Here is a 27241-nt window from a genome sequence, read left to right on the forward strand (position 1 = left end):
TCTATCGTGGGAAAAACGCATAGCACCAGTGCTGAGCGAAAAAAAAACGTTACCTGATGGCTTTTTTAAAGTGCGGTTACCAAAAACAATTGAAAAAACACGCCTGCCACAGGCGTAAACGCCTCGGTTTGGCTTTACACTGTTTCTTGGAGAGTAAAGGATTCTGAAACCAATGCATCTCCACCTCTCCATGTGTAGGACTGGTGCATCTGAAACACAGGAGCTCCTCAACGTCTCATATGATTTTATCTTAATCTAGATTTGTGCACGGCTGGAGAAAGATCGTAGATTATTTTCTGTAGTCCCTTGATAAGGAAGAGATCGGATCCGTTGATTTTTTCTAATGCTGGGCCTTTGTTTAAACCATAAAGAATCACAGTGAGTGCAGAACGAAAACGCAAACAGGAAGAGACAGTTGAGTGCTGAGCTTTGAAGCTGTGTGACTAATACATGCTTCCACATTTGAGAGTTTCAATATTACGGCGTGTTTGTTATCTTGGAAAGTTTGATGCCTTAATCCATGAAGTGGATTAATGATGCAATCTGATTCGAATAATAAGTGTATGCTTTAATTATATAATTATCTTTTATCAGTGATTTGCAGATAATGTAAATCTGTCTACATGATATACTGATTTACATTTCTTCTAATTAGTGGAGGGCATTTTACATAAAACAACGTATAATATGAACATAATAATTTATTATAAATTCATATAAACTCTTACAACTAATTGCTGTCAGGAGTTAAAATGTATGATTAAATTGAATTATTCTGTGTTTTAGGTTATATTATATATTTGTATATTATTTTTGTAGTTGAACCCATTTGTCCTATGATGTTCATGGTGAACTTGAGCCTACCCCATTACATTGGAGCACTATTTTTTCTATTTAGGCTATTATATTTTACTTTATTCAAATATATTATTTGAACTCTTTTACAGAAATAAATAATAATAACCAATAAAATGTTTATATTTCACCCAAACATGGACAACACAGCATTTTAAGGATGCATTTTCTATTCCTTTTTTTTCATCCCTGTTACCCAATTTGGATTATAGCAAGAACTAAATAATCATGTAAAATATACAAAATTCCTAAAAAAGCCTCTTTCATCTGAGCCACTACAACCTGAAGTCGACAACGACCTTAATGATGTTTAACTTCAAACTGAGCAACATACAACACGGATTGACACGGTGACATTACAGCAACGCGAGAGAGAATCGAGAACCGCATGCCTTTGAATAGCTCACTCAGTACTGCGATGTTATCCGTCGATAGGTCTGCCCGGCGACGGATGAAATCAAACAAGCCTAATAACGGATTACCTCGTCTAACGTTATCCACACAGAGACGTCCTTGCTTTTCCTCGCCATCGTGTTCATTTTGTAGTGGTCGGTCTGTGACTGTAACCAACTGATGTCAACAACCAACTTATGTATGCCCATACAACTGTTTACATTCATGTGCTCAAGCCCAGCGTGTCTGAATGGTCATGTGACATGCGTTTAGTGGAAACGCAGATTCTTTCTAAAACACATGTGGAAACGGCGGATCGTTTTCGTTTTAAAACGCCGTTTTCATATGACAACGGGCTAATGTAAACAGCACCTAAATTGTGGATACGAAATACTAAACGGGTTGTGACGTACCTGATGGTACATATTTTGTGGCGCTGCAAACAGTGTACAGAGTTGCGTATTTCTTATGAGACCAGGTTGACTGCAACAGATGTCATGACAACAAAAACTTTGTGCCTCTATTTAAATGATATAGCCTATTCATGAAGGGTGGGCATGACAAATAAGAGAAAAGGTTTAATTTTGTCCTCTCAAAGGCTTGACTACAGCGTCGATATGTGTCCTCCCACATCTAAGCCAATGGGTTCATGTGAGATTTTGAGTGAGCTGAAATGTCTACGTGTGTTTGTGTTAGATCACATCAGCAGTGTTTCTAAGGGTGAGTGCACCTACAGATTTATCGTACAGGTCAGTAATGACTAGAGCACACAAGCTAGGCTGTCAAAGTGCCATCAAACCACTGCCCTTCAAACCTTTGTTTGTGGGCGCAGGTGTGTGTACTTGTTTGTTCGTTTCATTGTGGGCTCTATTTGCCCTTCATGGGTCCCGGGGTAGATGTCTCTGTCAGCGGCGTCTAGGCACACAGTTGGACAAACAATAAAAACCTCATTGTTCCTTCAGTCGGCATGAATGAGGATGGAACAGTGAGGAACGATTTATGGAATTGGACACTTGGCACAGTACCCTTGTACTCCCGGTGTGTGACTGCTTATTGCTGTCATACAAACTCCGTCACACTGTCACTTCACAAAACAGAGCAAATCTCCTCCCACTTGCGCATCCAAAGCTCCCTGTGGTTTCTTGCAACATGGCAAATTTAAACCTGACGTGGCATCCGTCCACCTCCCGAGAACAAACATTTGTAACTTGCCACCCTCTGCTTTCATTTCCCCAGTTTGAAGAAGTTTTCCCCTCCACACGTTCGCTTTTACAATTCCACACTCACTGTCCAACCTTTCAGCGCACCTCCATTTATCACCTTCAGCTCTCTGCGCTCTTATCAGAAAATACTGTCTCTCTCTTTCTCGCCGGCGCTGCGTCATTTTTCTCTTATCCGTGGCATCACATCCCACCGTCACGGACCCTCCCTCGCGCTCTATCTTTCCTTCTTTCCTCGCCCTGTTTTCTTTATGAAATGTCTGATTCTCCTTCCGTGCAATAAGAGGCCCGGGCCCCCGCTTGATGGATTCAGGTCGACACGAGACATTCTCATTTTGGGTCGAGATGAGGGCCAAATAATGCTGGATAAGCAGGTCAAATAGAGCAGGGTGCGCCTAGAGAAAACAGCTGACTAAATCACAATACGGTGCAGAGCAGCCGGTCGGCTGTAAATCTACCCGAGGTGAGAGAATATAAGATGCTGATAAACTGGCAGGAAAAGGTCATTTTACACATCTGAACCTATTCATAATATTGGCACGGGAAAAGAGCATGCAAATGTTGAGCGGCAGGATAAGGTTGAAATTAAAAGAGAGGAATAGGGGCCATTTTGATGTCTTTAAACTACAAAAATCTTAAATATGTTGATATAGTTATTAATATATATTAAAGGGACAGTTTATCCAACATAGAAACTGTGATATCATCAAAACGATTCATGCAACATCACTGAAGTCAAATGTCATTGGCGTGTTTGTCATGACACAGTAAAACTGAATGTATGCAATAACAAATGATAAAACAAATGTTTTACCAAATAATAATTGATAATTGACCAAATAATTTTTTTCAATTGTTTCTGCATTATATACAAATGCAGTCTACAAAAGACTAGGTATAAAGCTTTTATATGTATTATATTTATATTATTTAAAAAATATATAAATATATTCATAAACATTTTTTATAATTAATTATAATTGCTTTTTTTACTATTTTTTTATAATTAATTGTTTATAAATGATATGTGTTGGTTATTTGTATTAATTGTATTGTAATAAATATTTCTATCATAATATTTTTTTATCATATTTGCAATACTTTCATGGTGGATCATGATTTTTTTGTTGAATAAATATGCAAACACTTCATATTCATCAATTGCACGGAAGAGTTGTGTCATAAATATTGGTAAATGACGTCGTAGTCCCAGCAATCACAATATGGTCACTAAAGTAAAAAAAACTGTTGCAGTTTTAATATTGACAAAGTTCTTGGTTGTTTTGTGTCTTTAAAAACTCGTAGTTTCCCTTTAGTTTCTGTTTGATGCACCTTGTTTAAATTCAGATCAATAAGATGCTCTTCCCTCCATCAGACAGCTACTCTATTACAGCCAGAGTCTGTTTCACTGCTCAAAGCAATGAACCCTAGCCACGTTATTTTGGCCACTTGCTGCCAGGTGCATAAAATCCTGAGGATACAAAGTGTCCCGCACTCTGCAGGACTCAAAGGGGAGAGTTAACCTGGAGGCCATGTCACCGCGGGAATCAGACTCTTCTGGAGTCAGCACAGCTTGAGTATCATCCATGTACAAACCGTGACCTGCCAGGAGCCGCTGGTGTGTCTTCCCATCAGCCAGTCTCCTGAGCCTCCGATGAAGCTAAAAAGCTACTAGAGTATCACAGTGTGAACCTACGGGAAGTAAAATAATAAAGAACCTTATTTCTATGTGTTAGAGGTGAGGAGGTAATGTAGAAAGGTGTCTTTGTATATATATATATATATATATATATAAATATATATCTAAAGCCATATTCTATTTAGTTTTGTATCGTGTATTGAATGCTTTAATAACCAAAATACTGTATAGAGCAGAGCTGCTCAACCAGGGACCAGGACCTACTAAGTGCGCAAGTTAGTTTATTCACACACAGCAAGCGCACTAAAATAGGGAGCGTCATTTTTAAGAATGCCGCAAATCAACCGCAGGTAACGTGACAAGAATCAACCAACCAATCAGATTTGGCTGAATTTCATTCTTCAGTCTAGAGTTATGTTATGTATGCATAACGCGCATCGTCGCATAGCACTTTGTCTTACCTTTTCTGACTGCCTCGTCTGACTTCCTGAGCCTGGGGAGAAGAGTTCTAGCCACCACCTGCTCATGCCTGATGTCTGCAACGCTCGGCTCATTCTGCATCACCATGACGAATGAGTAGTCTGCAGGGCCATGTTAGCCATAATGGAAACCATGATCACGACCGAGTTTGGCGTTCCCATCCCAGAGTCCATAAAAAGCCCCCTAACCTTGAAACTTCAGTCAGCTTTGTTTAGTTCTTGAATCTATCACACTGCGGTTAGGTGTTCTGGAGTCCTACACTGCTTAGGTATATGTGGAGGCCTGAATAAAGAGGACAGGCTTGATCAAGGCTTGATTCCTCACATTCAACATGATCACCGTGTCTCCATTCTTATTCTCCATATCAGCGATATGAATCAGTTAAATTTTGGCTGATTAAAATGATTCAAATAACCGAATCACTGGAGGACTGAATACATTAGTTATTTCAAAGAAGACGTGCATTGATAACATTCACAAGTAATGTCAAGTCAGTAAAAGGTGGGAATCAAAACAGAACCTATTTATCAACCTAAATGACTATGAGTAAGAGAACAGACCCAATCTTAGTTGGTAAATCTTCTCAATTGTAGTCTGTCCTGGACTCTCCTTGTCACGCCTGAGATCCTTATTGACTGGGAGTACAAAGTTTTGGAGGTCCAGTAACAAATCAGTTTCTAGAGAACATTGCCTTTCGATCTCGAAGCAACTAAAGCGTCGCGCCGCAATCAGACCAATAATTGACGGAGCAATTAATAAATGAAGCAACCAATCCATTTGCTGATCATTTAGTCACCGTGGCAACGCTTCAGAAACGTGCATTTGTTTGTTGCTCTTTAACGTCAATAAAAGCTCTTGGTTTTGATGTGAAATGCGTTCCAAAGCATATTGTGGAATTTTTTGTCTAGAAATGATCTCAAGCGGGTTGAAAAGACTTCCATAGACTGCATAACAAACACATTACTATTCCGGCCATTTGTTTAGTCCCTTCGACCGTGGGATAACACCTCATTTAACCGAGGCAAAGGACATCTCCTCTGGCCTTTCAGGTGTGACAAATAAATAACAATGCAACCAGACTTCCAACTCCAGCAAAATGTGCTTTCTGTCTCTGACCTGACAAATATTCCGCAGATGTGCAAATATTCAACACTGTGGATTTCTACTGAAGTACAATTTAAAGATCACATCCATGTGTTCATAATGATTAGCGAAGGTTTCATACATCAATGAGCTGATGGTGAGTTAATAGTCATATAGCAGTTGTGTAAATATATTGTAGCATTATGTGTTATGCATATAGTAATGCATGATCACATGAGGACAACAGGCACTACAAAAACAGACAAGATTTATTACTATTGTTCTTCAAAAGAGCAAGAGAAGAAATATGTAGTTCCTCCAGTGAGCTAGAGAGAATACATATTTCATTTAAACCTATACAGTCAGCATGCAATCGTATAGAAACACACAAACAACACATAATGTGCAGTGTAGTGCATTACTGCACAATTTAAGCAAGCAATGTTGCACTGTGATAAAACATAAAATTTGTTTTTTTACAGATTTTGCGGCATATAAGAGATAGCAAATAAGATAGCAAGTCAATGTCGACAATGCTAAACTGTATTTAAATAATGTGCGTAGATGTGCATTTATTTAAAGGTATATTTCACCCACAAAATATAAATTTGGTTATTAGGTGTGATGATGTTATAAACTTATATGACTTAAATTTTTCTGCATAACACAAACAAATAAATTTGAATGAAGAGTTTAGTTAGTAAACTTAATTCATTCTTATAATTTATTAAAGGTCTATGGTTATTCGAATTTTCACCACCCACCGACTATTTCAAAAAGCTCTGGTGACAGCTCCAAATCAAGTTTTTGAAAGACATCAGGAAAAGAGCTGGTTAAACATCTGGGAGACTTAAATGGCTCTGGACCTCGGTGGTCCAAAATCCTGTCTAAGTGCAGCTTTTACACAAAGTCTACATCTGGGGTTTTCCACTCCATGCATGGTAAATAGAGGATTCAATGGGTGCCAATTAAATCCCAGTCATGTCAATTTGGGTCTTTTGCCGGCTGCTGCTGTTGACTGGCAAAGCTTTGAGGGTGGCATAGTATGGCCAGATACGCTGGACAAGCATACAAAAGAGAAATAGAAAAACCAAACCATGCACCATCGTGTTTAAACAGTTGCTACACGTTCTACATTATTAAAATACCTGGGTACATGGAAAGAGGATGGGTTATGCACAAGCTCATCCGCCACTGGAGGTATCAGTAGAATATTCAGGACACATAGGGCATTTCTGTTGAGAGTAATAAGGGGATCAAGTAGACAAATTGTTAGCAAAGTATCAGTTACTGCAACATGGATTGACACCGGTGACTATACCTAATAATTTTCAGAAGCGTTTCTCTATATTAAAATACCACATTCAGCTAAAATACTTTTTAGAATCCTCCAAAATATTCTAATGTTTCTTGAGGCAGTGATCTTTGCTAAGTGAGCTGTAGCTGCAAGCAGGTTTTTTTCGAGGCATACTGTGAATATCCTTCAAAAGAATGGGACATTTTATTATCTAATGAAAGTATTAAAAATGTATCAAAGGAGACAAATGATGCATACAGTCCTTCAAACTAAAACCTACTACCTTCGTTATGCAGTTTGGACTATTAATACAAAAACTGTCATCACACTAATTTTTTCAATGCAATGTCAACGGAATTCATAACTATTTTACGAGGTAGTTAATTCTGACGCTTTAGTGACGTTAGGTTTAGGTGTGGTGTTAGGGTGAGGGACCTCAGAATAGCTTTTTTCGCATAAGCTTACAGTTTTGTACGATTCACATTGTATGGATACATACGAATTATCCACCTCGTAAAATAGTTACGAATAGGTTGAATTTTATCATATTTTGGTTCTATTTTAATAAGATTGTTTAATGGACTGAAAAGTGTCCTTTGGACTCTAAGTAGACTCATCCTGATTGACTGGTAAAAACACAACGTCAATAGGAAGGAACACCATTATCAGACAGCTCTTGTGAAATGCCTCATCAGCTGATGAATGGACTTCCGTCCATGACATTTTTCTTGAGCGCCAATGGGACGACCGCATTCGCCAGCGGGCAGTTTTGCTTACTTGTACGTTGTTTGTGTATCTGGCTGGTCCTTTAATGTCATGATCTTTAGCAGGTAATGATTTTCAATAAGAAAAGATGGTGTGACATTTTCATCAAAGCCTCGCTCATCAAACACTTTGGGAGAAGAGTGATGAGTATTGGCATGTTACTCCTTTCATCATATTTATTCCGACATCATCGCCTTTTGCTCACAGCTTTCAGATGGTGGTCAATGCAACTGTTGACTGCAAAGGTGGGATACCATAAACTGGAGTATTGATGAGCTCATTTATTTTACCCATTCTACTTAAATGTGGTAAAATGATGACAGTAAATCCCTTATTTACCTCACATGGCATTTAGGCTCCAATACATTTGTATTCAGGATTCTCAGCATAATGGCTCAGTCCATCTCTCAACCCTCCCTTTTCATGCTCTACGTTGGCTGCACTGGACAAATATGTAGTCGCTTTTTGCTTTTTTGTCGAAGGAGATAACACATTTACGAAACTGTGTCTGGAGAGCAGTTTGTCCGTTTAGGGCTACTGCAGAAACAACATGGCTAATTCCAAGTATGTAGATAGAGATAACTCACTGTAAGATAATAAAAACACAAAGCTTCATTATATACAGTAAGGTCTTTCTGACACTTCTGAAGACATAGTTATGCATATTATATTGCATTTCTATCAAAAGACCCTCCTTATGGTAAGTTTATACACGAGCGTCGGAGCTACGCTGTAATCTACGTGTTGGTTTTTTATTTATACTTCTACGTCGTTGTCCACGTTGACAAGCAATGACCACTAAGCGTCGGTGTCCACGCGCTGTTGCTTGTGTAGCCAAGATAAGAGCCTAAGAAGAAGCAGCTCGTTTGAGAAGCATTTTATGTGATCGCGGCAAGAAAACAGTCACTTTTTGCAGTTTTGAGATGTTTAATACAGAAGCAGCAGTATTTCACTTAGATCATTCATTCAGAAATGCATTTGAGTAACATTGGTCTGTTCAAACAGACCAATCCCAGTGCTTGCGGACCGCATTTCATTTTTGGAGAGGTGCGCGTCAAGCTATTGCGTAGGGTACGCGGCTCTGTGTAGGCTACGTCAGTTGGTCCGACACTCTGGTATAAACTGAACTTAAGTCTCACACATTGCACCTTTAACAATTACTATATACTGGTTTATATGTAATTTTTGATACATACTTGAATGATATCTTACCTTTGAAAAGATGGAGCAACATTGCTTGTGTGAACAGCATATTGGCAGTAGTGATGGGTGTAACTAGTAACTTAGTATTTAGTTACTGTAATTGAAATACCTTTCCCTTAAAAAAGTAAATTAAGGGATCACTCTTATTTTTCTGTAATTTAATTACAGTTACTTTGGATGTAATCTAACTAAATACTATGTAACCCTCCAGGTGGATGCTGCACCCCCCCCCCCCCCCATGTGATCGTAAAGCTCTTTGTGATGCTTAAGTCAGTTAATACTATTACTTAACGTAGTTTTATATTATTTACTTGAATGTATTAAGAGTCGTTTCATGTCTATCCTTGAATGAACTAATCAAGGATAAAGTAATAAGTAAATAAATACTTTTTGGAGAGAGTAATTTGTACAGTGATCTAAATAAACTATTGAATATTTAAGTAGTAACTAGTAATTAATTACTTTTCTGAGGAACTTACCCAACACTGCTGTATTTATCACCTGGAAAAGTAATTCTGTTAATCTTATGTTAAATTGTCCAATGGTCAGGCTTCCATCTTATAATTATTCAATCAATTTCCAAAGGACAAAATCAACCCCCACTCCTACACCGTAAAGTATTTTTGAAAAACATAACATTACAGAAAAAGATTGTAACTAGGAATTCGGTGAGAAAATTATTTATTGTAATTGTAATAATTTTACTGTACTTTTCTTCTACCACAACTCCCAGAATTTTGTCTTTTTTTACGCGATTTTTAACAAATGAAATACGATCATATAATCAAATTGACATGAAAACCGTGTAATTTTACATGAAAGAAAATGTTATTTTACCAGATCTTTCTGGCGCCCCAGCTGCAATTTTCTTTTCAAAATCCAGAAGCCATTACACTAAAATATACCTTACAATTTGGAAGAAAACAGACTGCAATGTCTGTTTCATGCTGACTTTAAAGGATCCATTTATGACTCTTCTTGATTCACAAACCTTAACTTACCGTAACAAAATTCACTTGACATGTGCACATAACAGCCCTCCTTCCAAATCACACAAGCCCTCAAAGATCAGAATACGCCGTTTTCACAAGTTTTCACCTAAAGCTACTTGAACAAGTGCCAAACTCTAGTGCTCTCTACTTTCTCAAAAAAGGTCGCTGCATATCATCTTAACATTTTTATTTCCGAGCCTTAGAAGTTCGCTGTCCTTGGATGTTGGCCATGTACGTTCCTAAAATAAGTATTTAAGATTTAATACATCCTGTGGATGCGTGTATTCAATTTGGCAGTTGAAATATGTTCTCCATTAACATTTCAAAACAGGATTATGAATGACCAATTACTACGAGAAGTCGTCTTTCTTCCGAAATATCACTCATCTTGCTATCAAAGGTTTATGGCGCACATGAGGGTTCAGGAATATTATTTTGAAATGCAGCACTGGTCCTGTCAGACACACAATTAGTGAGAGACTGGACTTTAGACAAGTTGAGAAAGTGGTGATTCACTCCGGTTCAGATTCATTATGGACAGGGATAATCAAATGCAATGCCGCAGGAAAAGTGCAATGCATCATATCTCGCTCCTACTCTCTTTATCACAGTCTCTCACTTTTTCATCTTATAAACCTGCCTCCACCTCTAGGTGGTGCCACATTTAAAGACAGAAACCTGCATTTTTTTCCTTAAACACAAGATTTAATTTAACCAGAAATGTGCTTTGCATTTGGATGAGGTCAGTGTCATTCCTTTCAGTGTAAACATGCCAGTGTAAATTGTCCTTATGGATTGTGCCTCATTCGTAAAACTGAGCGCGATTACCACCCACGGAAAGCTGACGGTGGATGTAATATTATGAAAGACGTACATTTAAAGCTTTAGGAGTCTAAGCGTGCTTTTAACTTTTAAAGAGACAATTCGTCATCTTATGAAGAGCAAGCTTACGCCAGAATGGGAGATGCGTCTTCCACAACTTAAAACCAAGAACCAACCCTCGAGATCAGGAACTGCGTGTGCAAATTGCACGTTCATTCTTAGTGAATCCCCCTCCATCTTACTCCCTATTTGTGCACATTCATCTATCCTTTCACTAAGTTCCCAATTCATCGGTTTCTTATCTCTCTCTCTCTCTCACCTTGGGACTAAACAGGAAAAGGTTGGGCCCGGGCCTGAGGGCAAGACTTAGCTAATCAGGCAAGGATTTCCTCTGGAGACAAACTTCTATAAACAGCAATATCACCGCTCAGGATCACAAAGTTCAGCTGCCATTGAGCTCCCTGAGTGTCATTGACTGATCTGTGCTCATAAATCCATATCTCAGCGTTCAGTGATTGATAGACCAAAATCTGGCGAGCACATTCAACCCAGGAAACAAAACCACGTCACCATGACAACATGGTCATGATCTATAGCCGTGCCTTTGTACAGTAATAATTTCAGTTCAGTACAGAGTTTTAGACATTGGCAGGACTCACATTCATTTAACATTCCCAAGAACGCTTCCAAGTTTGGATTCCTTCTAATTAAGCTACAGCAGTATTCTCAACAGTCGATTGCTGAGTCATTTAACAGATGTTTGTCCTCTACGTTCCAGAAAAAGTTTAGGTGTTGATACGCTACCAGGGGGGATTTCAAAGTGCAGCAGATGGACAGGATTTGTCTAGCATCGCTTACGGTTGATAAAATTACAGTTTACACACGTTACATTTAAGCGCCATGTTTAAAATAACCATTAAATGAGGGGACTTCAAAAATGTTTAAGATCACCTCGAGTAAACTTGTAGGACGCAATATTGCAGGGCATGAATGTCTGGGGATTGGTATTTCACATTTTGAAAAGATGTTTAGCGTTGTGCTTTTGTTTTTGCTATTTTGTGCCTAATGAAATGGAAGTTGCCATAGACTTCTTTTCAGTATCGTGACGAGTAGCCGAGTGAAACGGCTTCTGAAATTGTAAATTGGGCGTCGAGGGGAGGGCTAAAAATGCCAGGCCATGGACAGTCAGTGTAGACTTACATCTTTTTGTTGCTGACGTCATGTGGTGAAGAGTTGTTGTTGAGAGGAAGTTAACGTTTTTTATTAAAGATTACAAGAACAAATGATTAAAGCATAATGATGGTGTGCACAGATAAGTCATTTAAGAGAATCACTGCAACGCTTAATAGATTATATTGTACAATTCATGATTTGACCTGGTAAATCAGATTTTGTGGGAAACGTAAATTATTTTTTATTGTAAACATAAGTACGTAAAGTAACCTGTTAAATTATTTCAAAACTTAGGTGGAAATAGAAACGTGTATTTAAGTCTCCAAAACAGTTTAAGGGGACATTATGCACATATAGTACTGCAGGGATAATGTATTTTTGTATGCCAACCCAGTTGGCATCGCACTTATTCCCGTGACAAAAAGTAAAAATGTTTTTTTTCTTAGGCTTGCGATAAAAAAGCTCAACGCAAGTTTATAATACTTTTTCGTTTGTAATACACGTTTTCTCTTCACAAATGACCACAACATTTATAAAAGTTGAAGCCTTAAATCAATCAGCAAAAAAAGCTAACATGAAGCTATAAACAAACTACTCCACAATCGCTCAACATTAGCGTCACCAAAACTCCAACATCTCTTTCACACTAAATGAACACACTTTATCAACATATAAAAATGTGTTCCCTGATAAGTAACATAATTAAATGAAGCTCCTTTCCTTTTTGTTAGATGAGTGCCCATGTTGCATTATATCTTAGAATTCTATGCGTGACAACATTTGATGTCCCTGACAACATCTGTTGTCGCATTTAGCAACTTGCTAGTAACGGCAGTTTTAAGACGTAAAAGCTTTAAAAACTCACAAACAACTTTCTAGTTTGATTGTCGTAGAACTAAAAAAAAGTATTCAGTCATCTAACCAATCCATTTCAATGACTTTAGCATGCTGCTATCAGAAGCTAAAATGCTAACTCTCTTCTGGCTCTTGTATAGAAAACTTGCAATTCCTGCAGCACTCTATTACTATCCACAATGAAGAAGATAATGATTGTGTATATGTTTATCTCTGTTGATTGAAGCCAGTAAGATATTATGCAAAGACGAATCTAAACCGTTTGCGTACACCAAGCTCATACTGTGCATACTGGCTCCAAACCCTGAGATCTCGGCAGCTGGCATTACAACTCATGAGAAGAAACAAACAATCTCTTTTTCCTCTCCTCCACCGTGTGCAAAGGGTTTTATTAGATGAGGTCATCTTCTGAATTGCTATGATTCTGTCAGTCGACAGATTCTCCCCCATGCATTTAAAACTGGCTGTTGAGCTGAATGTCGTCTTGTCTCTGGGTCATTTTGTTTCTTGAAAACAGAAAAATCGACATCTTTGTGCACCTGCAACGTTTTGTAAAAGATTGTAAATTAAATTTGTCTGATTTCTATACAGCAGTAAAAGGCGTCTTCGGGCACGGGTGGTGGGTGTTGAAAAGCATTTTCGCAACCTACATATGTAAAAACATTCAGCTCTGGAAGCAAACAGTCTGGCGCACTCCTACACCTGTATTGGATCTTCAGTCAAACATATTACAAAACCACACAAAGACATGATATGCAATCTGTTAAATAACAGTAAAAGAAACAGATGATCCTGGCAGCCTCGACGCGTGATCATTTCCAGCCCTGGACAAGAGAATAAAAGGATTATCTTCACTATTTTTGCCACCGTTACCAACAACATGTCGAGCATGGGGATATCCTGATCGGAACAGTCTCATGCATCCACGCCCAAGCCTTATACACTTCACAAGAACAACTGGATAACTTGTTAAACCCTGTGTATCAAACAACAACAAATCATTGTGCTTGAACTTATCAGCGATATTGACAGAGGACACAAAGAACAGCCAAAGTTCACGTTTGATCAGACGATCAGCTCCAGCCATCAGTAAAAATGAGTGGATCAAGGAAAAAATGCACAAAAAAGCACTTTAAAACCATTATGGGTAAACACCACAGTTCTCGGGAACAAACACTGAAACATAACTGTGTCAGTCAGTAAAAGTAAAACAAGTTATGCAAATCTGTTTCAGGTGATTCATAATAAAAGACGTCAACGTTTATAAAAAGGCTACATTTATCATAGTTTATTATCAGAATAAGCTGTAATTAAGTAATATATGCTCTTAAAAATAAAGGTGCTTTAAAGGTTCTTCACAGCAATGCCATGCCAGAACCAGTTTGGGATCTACAAAGAACCATTCAGTAAAAGTTCTTTAAAGAACCATCTCTTTCTTAACTTTTTATAATCTGAATAACCTATTTTTTTTCGCTGCAAAGAACCTTTAGTGAGACAGAAAGGTTCTTTAGTTGTGAAGGTTCTTAATGGAACCCTTTCGACAAAAAAAGGTTCTTCTAGGGCATCATGAAGCACCTTGTGCTGTTGACCATTTACATTTATGCATTTGGCAGACGTTTTTATCCAAAGCGATTTCTATTGCTATCCTATACATTTTATAAAGGTATTTGCAATCCCCTGGGATCGAACCCACAACCTTGCGTTGTTAACGCAATGCTCTTACCACTGAGCTACAGGAAAGCCTTTTAAATAGTGCAGGCCATTTGTGGTTGCCAAGCAACACAGTAGCATATGAAAGGTACATTTTACAACAGCTTTAAATCTATTATGTTAAGAAGATTGTTCTGAAACACAGCATGATGAGTATTTATACAAATATTTGACATTTTTACTTTAGATTCTCTTTAAACAGAAGACACTAACATTACTTGGAAAAACTGCCTGTGTAAGTTACAAGATTTTGACAGAACAACCCCACACAATTCACACGTTTTTTCATAATTTATGACAAGAATTTGTGGGTTTTTTTGAGATGTTCATGTTTTTCAGTGTAATACATTACACTGAAAAATAAAGGTGCTTAAAAGATTTGTTACAGCTACGCCACAGAAGAACCATTTTTGGTTCCAAAAAGAACCATTTGGAAACAGGTTTTTTGAATATCCTTCTCTTTCTTACTTTTTTGTCATCTGAAGAACCCTTTTTTCACCACTCAGAGCCTTTTCTGAAACAGAAAGGTTCCTCATATGTCAAATGTTTCTTTATGGACCCAAAAGGTTCTTCTATGGCATCGAAGAACCTTTTGACGCACCTTTTCTTGTGTTGGGTGCTGTTACACCTCTTCTCATGGAGTACAGCATTTAAAGATGAAACAACATGCAAATGCTCTGTTTTGATAATCATCCTAAATCCGATCTATAAAATTTACTCACATTTTTTTTTAAATACATTTATACATCACTTATGCTTATGCTGTCTCACTACTTTATCCATGTTGTTATCAATACTGTGAACAAGAAGAGACATAAACCCTTTCAATACGCTCTAAAAAAGGATGTGTTAAAAGACGACGTGTTAAATAACACCTTTATTGTGTTCTAGAATTATAACACATGACACACGTGTTGATTTGTGTAAAACAAATAAAAGGGACAACAAAAGGATGAGGTAAAAGTAACAAAAATGTGTCCTTAGACACAGAGTTGTGTTTATTAAAGGTCATACCGAGTTGTTTTTACAGAACCATTTTTAGAGTGGAATTACCTTGTCAAAAGAAAACAGGAACAACGAGATCTCAGACACAACTTGTCATCATTCCTAGAAATAATATGAGTAATGTGACATTTTCTGCACTTGAAATGACAAAGTTCTTGAGTTAAACCCGGCCTTTCAAGGCCACAGAACACTAAGTGCCACAGATCAGCCGTGAGCGGTTGTTAATGTAATCTCTAATCATATTCACTCTTAATTGAATCTCATTTGAAAGCATCTGGATCCAAGCCCACTGCATCCCTTCTCGCCCCCGACACTGGATTGATTAGCCGGCTCTCTCCGTCCTGCAAGACCATTACATTCCTACAGAGCAGAATTAACACTCTGAAACAGCAGTCTGGATTATCTCCATAATGTGTGTCACACTCTTAATTTCGTATCTCTGTCGCCCTATGAGAAGGTCAGAGAGTCGGTGGACAATATTTTTTGCAGAAAGCGAGATCTGGCGCCGGGTCTCATGGAAATGGAGCAGATAGTGGCTGCAGCTCCGCTGGCGATGACAGAGCGTGTACAGGAAGGACAGCCAGTTCTTACAGCAGCATGCTTACGGAAATACGGGAAATGCCATTGTAGAGACTCGGAGGCAGCTGTGGATTAAATTTGGACGGTTCTTAAAGCTCTTCCCTGCATTTACCAAAGAAGTGATCTATAAATATAACCAAAACACGAGAGACTCACCTTATAATAATACTCTGTACATACTGTATGTCTTCTCAACCCACGTATCTGAAAAAAGAAACGTGTGCTCGAGCAAATTTTGTTGTGGGGTCATTGTGCTGATTGCCGGTCAAAACAGAAGGTCCCAAAGGTAAACTTTACGACAACGCAATCCTATAAAGGTTCACTTTCCCACAATGAGAAAATTTTGCAGTTTCTGACGTGTTCATGGAAGACAGTCATTAGCCAGCTGTCCTTTTGTATACAGCTAAATCACGAAAGCGTTTAAAGAAGCCCGAAACAATGCCATTCATCTTTATTCGCTTCTCAACTCTTTTGTTAGCGCAAAAGACTCTTTTGTTGTTTTTGTAAATCTCTATCTGCGCTTTTTTTAAAGGGAGCTTTTGATAAACATCTCAGCGGCGTTCGATCAAACAGATGTCGGGCCCTTTAATGAATGCGGAAGGCTGCTACACAGTTAAAGTAACGTGTTGTGTTCGCTCGCAGTGAAAGACGCTGATGGTTCTGCCACTTCTACTTCACGTCAGCCCGTACGCAAACACACAATTACGTGAGCTGAGCCGGAATTACTTTTTTTGAAGGGGTATTCAGGTTGGATGCAGCGTCTGTGACAGAAAGAAAAAACTATTTTTTATCTGCGCTTCGTGAAGGGAGCTGACAGACTCGATGACCAAATGGCAGGAGTATACAAAATAAAATAGAGCTGTAATTATCGTCAGGTGCCAAGTTCATCCAGAACACAAACAATCATTTCGAGAAAAACACAAACTTTGTCATGCGATTCAATCTGAGGATTATCTAACGCATGACATGCAACGTTTTTCAGAACAATCAGAGGAGGCCAAAAGCAGAATGGACTTAAAAATGTCCATTAAGTGGAAAAAAAGTGTTTTTTAATATAATGTCTGTGAAGATTTTTATCTTTGACTTTTAATAGTTGGGTAACAAAAGATAATTCTTCTAACTCTTGGTTCAGTTTCTGATATTTGTCAGAGATCCTTGTTATTTGTAAACAATAATTGAACAGTTGCAGTGTTTTGGCACTGGAGAAATAATTATGTTAGCAACACTGGAAGTGGCTCTTTTAGATTAAATAATTGCCATGGAAACCAGGCACCGTATGGTTTATCTGCTTATAACAAGAGGTTTATAAAATGCCAGCCTGTGATGTACTTTCCTTATCAAATAAACATCGCCAAGTCCACTCGCTCAGGAATCCCTCTTGGTTTAGGGGCGCATATCAAGAAAATCTCATCCACTGAAACTGTTCTGATAGCACAGTTAAAGCTGCAATACGTAACTTTTCCCTCTATATCGCCATCTCTGTTTGAAACTTACAATTGCAGTTTACTACATAGAATAACCTTTATAGTCTAATAATGCCAAATTGACACATCTCTCAAACCGTCAATGAAAATTATTATAAGCTTACCAATGCAAACTGTGGTAACAGTTATGTTTCATATACTTTACTTTATTCTTCACCTCAAAAAGTCACAGATTGCAGCTTTAATGTTTTTAAAGTTGTCAAATTATAGTCGCCAAACTTTCTTGTACCGTACCATTGAATTTAAACAGGTTTAAAATGGTGCTTCTGAAATGTCTCGTCGGAGTGTTCTACATAACACACAGGGAGGAAACTGTACTTCCACAACGTCGCATGTTTTCCTCTGAATGTCTCTATCCCACCCTTTAGCGAGGACAGGCTGGGGACAGTATGGAGCCAGGACTAGTGTCATGTCTTCCGCTAACTTTGTGTTATCAAGCCTGCTTTGTGATTCTGTTTCCACTGGTCATAGATATTTTGACATAATATCGACAATATAAGACGTTATTTTAATCGTAATACACTCCAAAATAATGAACTACATCTATAAAAAAAAAAAGCAATCGGCAGGAATTAATAGAATAAAATAAAAAAGATTTTGTCTTAGACGTTTCTCCTTAAATTGCTTAGGATAAATGGAAGGGGAAATAAATGAGACGATTGTTAAAAAATCACGAAGAGTATGGAGTTAATAAAGAATGTATTGGCACAATAGGCTATTCTGGATTTGGGTAAGTTTGATGAGAAATGTTTAAATTCAAATTATGATCTTCAATAATATTGATCTCTAATAGACAATTGTGAGATTTCTGCATCTTTTTCACAGGAGAAATATCTGAGACGCAGGAGACTTAAGCGAATGTTTTCATTTTCTCTTTAACACTGACGTCTAAGAGTAAAAATTGAGATATTACGGTGATCTCATCATGATTTTTCTTTCTTGTAGGATAAAGTATAGATCTGCAGCTTTGAATGATGGTTAAATATGCAAATCATTTCAATTATATAATCAGTAGCCAACAGAAGTTTGGAGAAACAAAGTGAACTAAAACACATCTCGTCCTCATCTGTGTCTTCTCATGCATGTTCACTTTGGAAAGAATGTTTGACTGGGAATTTCAAGCTTTCACACTTTAGAGGATGTAATCAAACACCAATGCTTTTAATGAGAGACATTAGCACTAATGGGTTACTATGGAATAAGTCCTAATGAAGCCTCAGAGTCAAAAACTATTAGCTGTGATGGGCTGTGTCGATATCCTTATGGGATTTAGGGCGCTCATTAGCATCATAGCTCTGTGTCTGTCCTTCTAAGAAATGCAGTGAATGAGCAGATGTTCAGATCTAAAAATCCTCTCACAAAACTTCTGGAGTTTACATTTAAACCAGTTATGGCTGGTGGCCCAAATGATGGATCTGTTCTGATGAACATCAGGGAAAAAAACTATGTAAGATGCAAATAATAAAAGGCAACTCATTGTAGAAGCGTGCATGGTAACAGTAAAAAAATTGATTTGACCTAAAGAGAACAAAATACAGAGATACTATTAATATATAATATAATAATAATAATGGTAATTAGTTTATATTAATTAAATATTAATAATATATCTTTGGGCAAAATACAGAGTTAATAGGAATGTATTATATTAATATTATTAATAGTGGAATTAATAATTTCGATTAATTCGTATTAATATAATTTTGTATTATTATTTATCTATTAATAATGATATTAACGGAATCGTTTGGTCCTTATACATTTTCTTATTCGCCCTACTGTACAGTATATTATGCATACTGATGGGTTTATTCAGTTAAGGCTATGGTAACTTTAAATGTTTGCCTTTTTAAAGAAATCTTGGTATACTTCAATAAAAATAACTTTTTAGATATGCGTTTTAGTCTTCAGGCCTTTTCCCTAAACAACCAACACATGCAATGCGGAAACAAGACGACAAGCCACTTTCAAACAATGACTACGTGAATGACCAGACATAACTCTCGGCAGTTGTTCAAATGCCTCGAAGTATTTCAAGCACTCAGTATAAATAAACTTGACAGGAGTCATTGTTTACTTTGCTTGCTTTGGGAACCGCCCACCCAGTCAATGTTGGTATGGTCCAGTAAGAAAAGACGGAATGCCTTTCCTGTGATCTCATTATGGTGACCAGTGTGAATGAGAAACAAAGCCTCTTTTAAACTTTGCAGAGTTTTAGCTTTGGCATATTTTCCTGCGGTAATGCCTAAAATTCTCTATAAGTTGCAGTTCGAACGATTTATTTGACGGTCTGTGTAAGAACAGCCATGCTGATAACAAGTAAGTAATAATCTTTATGTCCGCTACTTTTGAAAGCTTAATTTGTGTATTTTTTGTTTATTTTAGAAAATGAGCTTTCATTTTTACATTTGAACTACTCCAGACTTACGTGGCATTCTAAGATGAGTTTGTGTTAAATGAACACTACAGTTGTTTGAGGTTGAGCTTGTAAAGCAAATGTTAATAAGATGTTATCAATAAAGCAGGTGTACCGTCCTAATGACTTCAAGTGGCTCTTGGTCATTTTGAAGAACATGCAAATGTCTAACGGTACGAACATATCAAAGCATGAGAGGATGCTGCCTGTTATTATTGATCTGAATACTTAGCGGTTATCTTAGTGAACATCATGGCAGACCTGTCTGTCTTTAGGGCTACTTGTCTAGACTGAAAAAAGCTGTTTGACATCTTAAGAGATATTTATGTCAATTAGTACAGATTTGTGCAAAGTATAAATGATCTGTGATTACTTGCGAATGGTAACTGGAGCTCTGATGACATCCAAAAACTGGCACATCTGATCCATAAAAGCCTGTTGTTAGCAACCAGGACTATCAACAGAGTATCTGAGCATTTATCCCAGTGACCTCATGCTTGCTTACCTGCCAAATTTCTCGCTGAAATCAGACTGTCACTTATGAAATAGAGCATATTGTCAGCCAGAGGAAAAACCCAGCTGTGCCGGTTCAAAGTTATGGAAAATTGGTATGTTGAAAAAAACGTTTGGGCCACATATGGTGAATATGATGGGGATGAAGCCAGTGACTTTGTTACCGCTGATTAACTAGAAAAATGTGATTATTCTTGATGCATGAGCACAAAAAGGTTCAGTATTGCGTTGTTGGAATCTACAGCTGATTCACACACGCTTAAAGGGAAAGTTTATCCAAAATTACAAAATTCTGTCATTATTTATTTATTTGCATGTCATTCAAGCCTTGTATAATATTGATATTTAGAGAAATGTCTCCATGGTTTTGTGTTTATTAAAAGGAAGTCAATGGGGGCAAATGTTGGAAAAAAAGTCATACAGGTTTGGGATGACATGAGGATGAGTAAATGATGGAAGAACATTTTTGAGTTATCTATTCCTTTAACAGTTGTAAAAGTACAATAGTTCTACAAAACAATTGTTAATGCATTATTTATGTATCTTAAAAGCTTGAGAAGCTTTTGCACTCATTTGACTTTGAACATTTTTCATTTTTGGTCAGACATGCATTTCTCAGCCCTTTGTACTACATCTGTTCTTACAGTAAATAAACCTCCAAAAATCGAACGTAAGCTTGTATAAGTGGACAATTTCTGGTGTTTTACACCAATTTTCTTCCCCTAAACCTCGCAACCGTCTTCTACTTTCTCTTAAAACTCCTAAAGTTAATAACATGTTCAAAAATGAGAGGTTGCTCTGCCTGAAAACCGTCAAAACACTCAAGGTTAAAATCATTCAAGCTGTCAGCCAAACAAGATGTTCTCCACCCCTCTGGGGTTCCATAGATGCTTTTCTCATGTCAATCGACTCTCTGCGTGCACCTCTGAAGGTGGGTGTTTATGGCAGTTGCTGAAGCCCCGGGGGTCCCGCTGCGGCACTTTATTAGGTGGCTTCAATGTAGAGTTTCTTTGTGCCTCCTGTTAGGGGGAAGGGGGGTATCGTCCAACCAATCGAAATGCGCTTTGTATCATTCATAGCTTACAGCCCGTGCGGCACGTAGTGACACCCGCCAAGGCACTCCCAGACCATTTAGACGCTTGTAGGCTTCCAAAGAGCTCTGGGGTAGACAATCGCAGGCCACATCTGTTATCAGCATCCAAACCCTAAAAGCACAACTTCCTTTAGGGCCGCCTGAGGTATTTGGTAAAGGAAGTGCCTTTCCCTGCTCGGGAGGGCCATGTGATAGGATCACCATTATATAATTCCCATAGAGTTCGACGGCTAGAGAAAGTTGTTGCGTCAGCTACCAGACTGAATATTCTGCTGTAATGCCATTGCATTTCCCACAACCCTCTCAGTTGGCTTCTATGTGGGTCAAAATTCAAGACATGGTCAGGCTGACGGCCATACGAGGCAAATCACACCCATCCCAGTCCTTAGCAGGCCCCTCTTGCGTCAGAGCGAGGAGCGTCTACGTTAACTTCGTCCCCATGTTTACATATCTGAGCCATCTGGGCTGTGTAGCGCAGTTGCAGCTGTCTTCCCACCGACCCCGTCGCCACCTACGGGATCTTAGGCATTGAGGTTTTATGGATGGCCAGTCGGAGAGAAGAATGGATTTGTTTCCACCATCTGTTCCTGGCAGTGTTATGTTAGGAAAGAATGTGAAAGGTGAAAGTAAATGAGTGGCGGAGGAAAAGAGAACCAAGTGAGACAGGGAGCTGATGCTTGCCGTCTTTCGTTCAGCTATGTATAAGACATTCAATTAGCGACAAATGAGTCCTCCTCCGCCTTTAATCCACAGGACATTAATGAAATGAGAGGGTGGTTGATAAACTTGGGGTGGAATGGAATGGCTTTTTGAAAAAAAATGCTCCCTTTTAATGTTAATTAAAAAGTCAATTAAATTAAGTGGTGATTGTTTGCTGAATCCCTCACTCCCCCCCCTCCTCTTGTGTTTGCTCCATAAAGGCTGAACAACCAAGAAATGACACACTTTATATGCATTGTTTCTCTTTCTGTAGAGATTGAAGCCAAAGAGGCTTGTGAATGGCTCCACGCAGCTGGCTTCCCTCAGTACGCGCAGTTATTCACCGGTAAATATTTATTTTTGACATTTCTCATTGCATTTCACGTGAAAGCGATCGCGGCTCTAACCGCGCATCGTAATAAGCTGCAAATATTGTTATACTGCAATTCAATTCGCTTTGTTTGCCTTCCAGATTGCTGTTTCCCCATTGACATAGACTGGGTAAAGAATGATCATGAATTTCTGGATAAGGACGCCACAGAGTCTCTCTGCAGGTAATGCGACGCGCCCCGCCGCAGCATTGCTACGTGCTCTGCTGACGGAGCACAAACGCTTCTCGCTGATGCTAGCGTGGGGAATTTGAGAAGGGCGTCATGCTGCTTTTCCTGTTTGACATCCATGTTTTCTTTTGCTTCCAGGAGATTAAACACTTTGAACAAGTGTGTGGAGATGAAGCTCGAGTTGAGCCGGTCTAAAAGAAGAGTGAGTATGAGAGAACTATCTGGAGGAGATAAACAGGACATATAAACAAAACAAATCCTAGAGAAAAGGCTTTTTGCAGATGTTTTTTCGTTCCTCTCCCTTCACTATTGAAAAAAGGTCAAACTAGAGGTTCTTCACAGCAATGCCGTGGAAGAACCATTATTGTTTCCCTAAAGATCCATTTACTCACAGGTTCTCGTAAGAATCATTTCTTTCTATCTTTCTTATAATCTTAGGACCTATCTAAGGCATCATGAAGCATCTCAAGATTACACAATGTGAAACATTTTAAAAAGGTTGTGTTTCGCTTAAAAAAAATTCAGTTTCTTTATGAAGTTTAACATGCTGATATCACTTTTTTTACCATCGACGGTACTCCAAAAAAAATATTATTATCATACATTTCGGTGTTATAACTCTATAACAAGGTACTGGCATAAGACTGAGCTCAAAACAAAAGTTTAAAATAACAGTTGCTAAAAAAAAGAGTTGTCCAAAACTTCAGAAAATTTACATTTGATTGTTTTTGTCTTTTGTGACTAATACTGTCCTCACGAAACAGGCTCCAGATGTAGTAACCCATCATCGCTTCATCCCACCTTCCCTGCGTCTCAAAAATAACTAAAATTTTCTGACACTGACATTTGGGAAAAACCAATATATATATATTTGCAATATACCGATATATCGTAATTAATGATATAAGCTTAAAATTGACTTGAGCTAAGTATACACTAAAACATTTATGCTACATGAAAATAAATATTATCACAATAATTATCACCACAGAATTGTACAAGAACTATAAAAAATGTATTTACTGTATATAACAAATCATTTTGTTACTGTAGGGAGATGACCAAGACGGCGATGACCCTTATGCCATCAGTCCAAAGTGGACATTTGACAGAAGGAGCAGGCGCTGGACCCGTGCGGATGACGGCGGGATTAGCAGTCCCATCTCATGCCTGAGGAGAACAGAAAGCTGCGAGGCGTCTCTTTCTGACAGTGGCGAGTGCCATGAGCTGTGTTCATATCACAGCTCCAGCAACGCAGACAGCGATGAAGGATGTGCTCCCAACAAAACCGCAGAGGAGCCCGAGACGAGCCGTAGCTCCTCCAGATGCTCCTCGAACTACAAGCCCCAATCCCCTGACACCTCTTCCAGCAGGCCTCCATCCCCGGGTGAACAGCACACTTTAAGCGGAGAGGAGTGCTTTCCTGATAAGCACCCGCTTAAAAAAGGCCTTCTTCGAAAAATGGAGAAGCTTCGATTAAGAGGAAACACCCAACACGTTCAAAGTGGGAAAGCCAGACTTGTCATAAGCGGGCCAATTTTGCAAGAAGGCCTCAGTGAGGAACGGCTCAAGCATCTTCAGTGTCTAGACATAGCAAGACTCAACCACAAATCCGGCAGTCCTGCATCCTGCTCGCCACCTTCTGGTTCAAGTAGCAGTCCTTCTGAATCGAGCAGTGCCGTCAGCACGCCAAGCCCCGTCGCCAGGGTACGAAGCAACTGCAAACACCCCAGCTTGCCCAAACAAGAGGACGAGGAGAAACCAATCACAGATGGGGATCTCAACAACCAACGGAATCTCGAAGTCAACCCCGTCTTTAAAATTCCACAGGGTCACAAGCCAGGGACGTTCCCAACAGTGCTTACCCACAACAGCGCCTTCTCGCCCCTCGACAACACATCAGTCAACTGGAGGACTGGAAGCTTTCACGGTTACCGAGGTAGACTGTGTAAAAGCAGTAGCTCCAAAGACCAGGAACAAGCCTGCAGCCCGTTGGCTACATGCGATCACCGCGTCAGCATTTACGACAACGTGCCGGACGATATGCAGATCATGGACGATGACGTGTTCTCCGCGTTAGACGGCGTGATGGAACGTATTTGTGACCTGCAGCAGCTGGTCACCTCGTGGACAGACAAGCTGTCCGAGGATGGGGATTCTGATTTCTCTAACTCTGGTTCTCCCTCGCCCTCCTCACTGACGGACATCCACCTTGAGATCAAGGATCAGGATGAATCTGCTCTGGAGGAGAGCACGGAAGCGTTTGCACGTAGTTCTAGGTAAGAGATTAGATCATCAAATCAAACGCTAGCTCTAGATATTTACAAAACTTTACAAAAGCTGGTTGATTTTTTACATTGCAGTGTTCAAAGGCCCCACTGGTCCAGTGCACAGATGCATTCACAGAGTAACTCCAGCGCGGGCATAGAGGCCAAATTAGCACCACATGTCTCCATGCTACAAAGACTGAGCCTTCTCAGACTCACGGCTCTGATGGACAAGCACTCGCCATTCAGCAAACAAGGCTGGAACTGGTAAGGCTGCCGAAAGAGAATACAGAGAAGGAAAAAGACGGATGGATTTATAATCTGATGAGGGATACGATGCAGGAGACCTGCTGTTTAGAGAGTCGTTCATTATTTATGCCGAGTTGCAACCTTGGCATATCTCTCAGCAGACAAAACAGACAAGGTTTCAAGAGTAGAGAGTTGAAAAAGGAGAGTGAACCCTGCAGCCTTAAGCTGCATGACAAAGCACAGCCTTGTTTTTTCTAAGACTGAAGGAGATTCACACGCTGTGATTTTATAGATTTCGTTCTCTTTCATTCTTCGTGAAAATGGCCCGTTAAGGTGCAATTCACGAGTAGCTGTTGTTTGAAGGATAGATTTCTAGAGTCTAAGTCACGTATTCATGGTTAAAGGGGATGTGTGTAAAGACAACTGTAAGCCATTTGTAGTCAGATTCCCTTAAAGTGGGTAAAAACTGTGGCAATTTCGATTATTTATAAAAAACAATTATTATATTTTATTATATGTTTCATTTTCCTTTTTTTGTGTGTTATTTGTATGTTTTATATTATTTTTGTATTTAGTTTTTTTTGAGCGTCCCATCTAGCTCACCATATCATCATCGGTTAAACCAATGGCGCCATTTCGAGACAGTCGAACCAAAAGAAGTCTGGGATATTGCTGATGAAAATCCTTAATTTTTTCTCAAATCCATTTTGCGACATTTATGGCACAGCAATGACACGCTTCACCTTGAAAGGTTGACTTTGTTTATCTTGAGTAATTATGTACCCAAGACTGTAAACATAATTGTATCTCGACTTGGGCTTTAGGGATGATAAGTAAAGAAGAAAAACTCTTATCTGGTACTGATTGACAGCCATTTAACATTTATGGAAATGTTTTTCGGCTCTTGCTTTGCATTTTTATTTTAATCTTTTTATCTCATTCTGTCTGCTCTCCTTTTCCTTAATAATCATTTAACCCAAATTTGAGAACTTATCTCCCCACTGGACAATTAATAACACGTTTGACATTATGCAGTTGTGTAGTTAACTGGACTAAAAACCATTTGCTTCAGGCAAAGAGAAGAACATAATTGACTTTTTGGGAGGAGAGTAATTAGGCTATTTGTTTTAACAACCATCGAGCAAACTACAAAAGAACAGCCCTCTCAAGTCAACCCCCGCGTTCACATTGATCGCTCGCTTGAGTATTCAGCACTCTGCGTGTAAAGCGACTCGCTTGAATTCAGATAAGTTGCACCTGCCGTTCTCTGCTGCAGAATCTTTCCTCTTCTGCATTAAAAAGCGTCTGGACCGCTTACTGCATGTATGTGTCAAATGTAAACAGTTCCACTCCATCACTAAGGGAACACCATAAAGCTAATGCAACAAGACTGAAATTGTCTTTAATTAAACAACTCTGCTCGCTGTTAAGCAGAGAGGTACTGTAAATGAGGCTAATTCTAATCGAGGAAAACTAAATTGCATAAAATACCAAAAATCCCATTTTTGTTAAATTAGTCGGCTCCCGCAAAGCCAAATATAATTGCCTTGAAGTTTTATCTCAAAGTCCCTGAACCTGATTTATATAGAAATAATGACAAGCAAGCCTCAAATTGCTGTCAGGTTATCTGTTCGACTACACAGCTCATCACCATGGCACCAAGTCCACCGCCTAATGAAAGACTTCCTGAATGTAAATCAATATAGCCTTTGCCAAACTAAATAGTTTGAAATTCATCATGTGCCTCTTGCCAGCCGGCCAGTGTGTACTGAAAGATTAAAACCACTACACCCCATCTAATTGCATTATTTCTTTACTTTCCAGCTCAAACAGATAAAATAACAAGAAGCTTATAACAGCAAACAAATGAAATGTCAGCTGGCTCAAAG

The 27241-nt window shown here is 38.8% G+C and overlaps 1 protein-coding gene across 3 annotated transcripts in view; it reads left to right on the forward strand.

The window, feature by feature from the left end:
• si:dkeyp-23e4.3 (rho GTPase-activating protein 7) overlaps positions 1-27241 on the forward strand; it is a 46771-nt gene that overhangs the window by 9034 nt on the left and 10496 nt on the right. The window contains exons 1-6 of one of the 3 annotated variants that reach the window (XM_056730940.1): positions 19734-19874; positions 22551-22622; positions 22749-22830; positions 22975-23038; positions 23890-25115; positions 25200-25370. In XM_056730940.1, the coding sequence (XP_056586918.1) occupies positions 19862-19874; positions 22551-22622; positions 22749-22830; positions 22975-23038; positions 23890-25115; positions 25200-25370 (1628 nt within the window). In that variant the 5' untranslated portion in view covers positions 19734-19861. Of the gene's footprint in view, positions 1-19733; positions 19875-22550; positions 22831-22974; positions 23039-23889; positions 25116-25199; positions 25371-27241 lie in introns of those variants that run through there. The other 2 variants (XM_056730939.1, XM_056730938.1) reach the window with 2 other exon arrangements.

This window comes from Triplophysa dalaica, chromosome 19, assembly GCF_015846415.1.
Source record: "Triplophysa dalaica isolate WHDGS20190420 chromosome 19, ASM1584641v1, whole genome shotgun sequence".
Taxonomy (NCBI): Eukaryota; Metazoa; Chordata; class Actinopteri; order Cypriniformes; family Nemacheilidae; genus Triplophysa; species Triplophysa dalaica.